This window comes from Vigna radiata, unplaced genomic scaffold (assembly GCF_000741045.1).
Source record: "Vigna radiata var. radiata cultivar VC1973A unplaced genomic scaffold, Vradiata_ver6 scaffold_271, whole genome shotgun sequence".
Taxonomy (NCBI): Eukaryota; Viridiplantae; Streptophyta; class Magnoliopsida; order Fabales; family Fabaceae; genus Vigna; species Vigna radiata.
This window is the reverse complement of record NW_014543807.1, coordinates 121,856-125,493: the sequence shown is the minus strand read 5'-3', so window position 1 is coordinate 125,493 and position 3,638 is coordinate 121,856. Positions and strand designations below refer to the sequence as shown.

The window sequence follows — 3,638 nt, the reverse complement described above, 5'->3', positions numbered from 1 at the left end:
TCCCAAAAAACTGTTTATGGAGTCGGGGTCATACTTGATGACATGTCCCCTCACAAAACTCCTATACCTCCCTACTACAACTCCACCTCTGGGTAAGGCATTGGTGTAGAATTCCTTCACCAACTCAATACTAGCTGGTGCCGGGTAGGTAGTCAGCCTCTCCCAATCTCTCCTCAAAATCTCTGCCCCAAATTCAGGAGCTAAGTCAGGGATGAATGAGGCCTTCCTTTCCATCAACAATCTCCTCTCTTGCACAGTGGAATAATGGTCCTCATGTTGTTTAGAGAGGAATCCGGAGTTTCTTGGGCCATGTTAGGTTCTATCAGAGATTCATTAGAGATTTTACGAAGACTACTAAGCCATTGAATAATTTGCTTGTTAAAGATACACCTTTTGATGTCCTAAAGAAAAGCTTGATTTCTGCTCCAGTAATTGTAGCTCCAGATTGGGATAAAGACTTTGAGCGTATGTGTGATGCTAGTGATTATGCCATAGGTGCTGTGTTGGGTCAAAGAAGAGAAAAGGTATTTCATGCTATTTATTATTCTAGTAAAGTTTTGAATGAAGCCCAGTTAAATTATGCTACTACAGAGAAAGAATTCCTGGCTATAGTCTATGCACTAGAGAAATTTAGATCTTATCTGATTGGATCTAAAGTGATAACTTATACGGATCATGCGGCCATAAAATATTTATTGATAAAGCCAGACTCAAAGCCACGGTTAATCAGGTGGGTGCTTTTGTTACAAGAGTTTGACGTAGAGATTCATGTTAAAAAGGGAAGTGAAAATTTAATTGCTGATCATTTATCTCGGTTAGTCAACACTGAAGTAATAAGCAAGGAGAAAGAAATCTGGGAGTCTTTTTCAAATGAAACTCTCTTATATATTCAGCAGAGGCCATGGTTTGGTGATATGGCTAATTTTAAAGCTGCAGGCGTTATTCTTGAGGAGTTAAATTGGCAACAGAGAAAGAAGTTTTATTCTGATGCTAAGCAGTTTATATGGGATGATCCGTATTTATTCAAGATTGCAGCAGATAATCTTTTGAGAAGATGTGTGACGAAGGAAAAAGTAGAAGGGATCCTGTGGCATTGTCATAACTCTCCTTATGGCGGTCATTATAATGGAGAGCGAACAAATGCAAAGATTCTTCAGTCAAGATTTTATTGGCCCACCTTGTTTAAAGACACTCATAATCATGCTAGGAATTATGACAAGTGTCAGAGGACAGGAGTTATTTCAAGAAGACATGAGATGCCATTATAGGGTATTTTGGAAGTTGAAGTTTTTGATTGTTGGGGTATTGACTTTGTTGGGCCTTTTCCACCATCTTTTAATAACGAATATATTTTGGTTGTTGTTGATTATGTGAGTAAATGGGTTGAAGCTCTAGCATGTCCCAAAATTGATACTAATACGGTGATTAAATTCTTGAAAAGGAAAATTTTCTCACGATTTGGAACCCCTAGGGTACTTATCAATGATGAGGGTGTTGGTACCAGGGGGAACTGGTTCGAAGAGTATAACGCAGCGGAATAAAACTAAGAGTAGCGTATAAGCATGTTCGGTCACTTTTTAAAAGAAGTTGGTCCTTTTTCGAAAAACAATTTTCTTTCAGAAAATTTATCGAACAGTTGATATGCATAAAACTGTAAACAATATTGGGAATAGAAAAATCACACAAGTAATTTTTATACTGGTTCGATTCAGAAGAATCTACGTCTAGTCGTTAATCACTATAAACAGTGATTAACAGTTCCACTAAAAAGATGTTTCTCAGATTACAATTATAGTGAATGAAAATAAGATAAATAAACCTTCCTTCGATGAGCGAACCGGAAGAAGACCACTCTGCCAACTCGAAGAGAACTGCTCCGACAATCGACCAACGATTCACGAGCTTCTCCTCTTCACGAGACCAGGCAGAGCACCTTGCTAACTCGAAGATCGTCTACGCCAGCAATTGATCAACGATTCGCGAGCCTCTCCTATTCATGAGACCAAGCAAGGGAACTTTGAACAAAGCTTTTGAGAACTTCCCTCTGACAAATAGTGTTTTATTAAGCTTCTCAGTTCAAAAAACGTTGCCTCTGAAATTTACAGAAGCCAAATATATAGCCAATTGCACTGAATACCAAAGGTCAGGTCCCAACTGCCACGAATAATCGATTATTGTAAGTGATAATCGATTATTCAAGTCCGTTATAGGTTTTTCAAAAAGTGATAATCGATTATATGAAGTGACAATCGATTATTCAAGTATGACTTGGGATAATCGATTATTGCTTCATGATAATCGATTATTCTAGTACAAAATGCAAGTGATAGTCGATTATATCTTGTCCATAATCGATTATTCCAGTGAAAAATACAAGGTTTACAATTTAATTAAGATTTTCCTACTACATCCAATTTCTTCAAGTTGCTTTTTAGATAATTCTAATATTCTCTTTAAATAACACTTCTTGCAGCATCATCAAAACAATTCTTCAAGATTTACCAATACTCCTTATTGGTAACAGAGGGGTCTCATTTTGTAATGCTCAGCTTGCCAAGGTACTTAAACATTATGGGGTGAAACATAAAGTGGCTGCACCTTATCATCCGCAAACAAATGCTCAAGCTGAAATTTCTAACAGAGAAATCAAGAGGATATTAGAGAAGACAATTGATTTTTCACGGAAAGATTGATCACCTGAATTAGATGATGCTCTTTAGGCATACAGGACAACTATGAAGACTTCCATGGGGTTATCAGCTTTTCAGATGGTTTATTGGAAAGCATGTCATTTGCCAGTAGAGATGAAACATAAGGCTTTGTGGGCTTTAAAGTTTTTAAATTTTGATCCTCACGAGACTCAAACCAAGCGTAGAAATCAATTGCTGGAGCTTGAAGAGATGCAGTTACATGCATATGACTCATCCAGGAGTTATAAAGAAAAGGTGAAGCTTTATCATGATAGGAAGCTGGTAAAAATAGTTTTCAACCTAAGGCAGCAGGTGTTATTATTTAATTCAAGGTTGAAGTTATTTCCTAGGAAGTTGAAATCAAAGTGGTTAGGACCTTTTGGGATAAAACGTGTATTTCCAAATGGAGCTGTGGAATTGGAAAATCCAAATGATGATGGTCAGCAGCAGAGTTGGGTGGTAAACGGTGAAAGGCTCAAACATTATTTGGGAGGAGAAGTGGAGCGATTCTCCAAGGTGATGATGTTGGTGGATCCATGAGGTTCGGGTCAGGCTCGTGACGTTAAACAAGCGCTAATGGGAGGCAACCCAGGTTTTTCTTTTTCTTTTGTACTTTGAATTTGTAGAATAGGTTGAACTTTATTTTTATGTCTATGCTTGGCTTGTACACTGGTTCTGATAATGGTTTGATGATTATATTGCATGATGAGTTATTCGATGATGATTGAATGAGGTTGATGATTGAAACTATATGCATGTTGATATCCAGGTGAATGGTTCATTAACTATATGAACAAATGTGTTGTGATTTATGATTGTGATTATGATGCTAAGTAGGATTTATGAATAATGTGTGAGAAAGCATGTTGTGTGAGGTATTCAGCTCCAGAGTTTTCATTGATATATGAACTGTTCACAGGGAAGCATGAATGATATTGCCTGAGTCTT

The 3,638-nt window shown here is 37.3% G+C and overlaps 1 protein-coding gene across 1 annotated transcript; it reads left to right on the top strand.

Annotated features, from left to right (window-relative positions):
- The first annotated feature begins 2,747 nt into the window (after window positions 1-2,747).
- LOC106754819 lies at window positions 2,748-3,230 on the top strand. The gene has a single exon (XM_014636885.1). The coding sequence runs from the start codon at window positions 2,748-2,750 to the stop codon at window positions 3,228-3,230; it is 483 nt and encodes a 160-aa protein (XP_014492371.1).
- The last annotated feature ends 408 nt before the right edge of the window (window positions 3,231-3,638 follow it).

Bases quoted from the DNA above. Each gene is read 5' to 3' on its own strand.
- LOC106754819 (XM_014636885.1), top strand. From the start codon at position 2,748: ATGGGGTTATCAGCTTTTCAGATGGTTTATTGGAAAGCATGTCATTTG.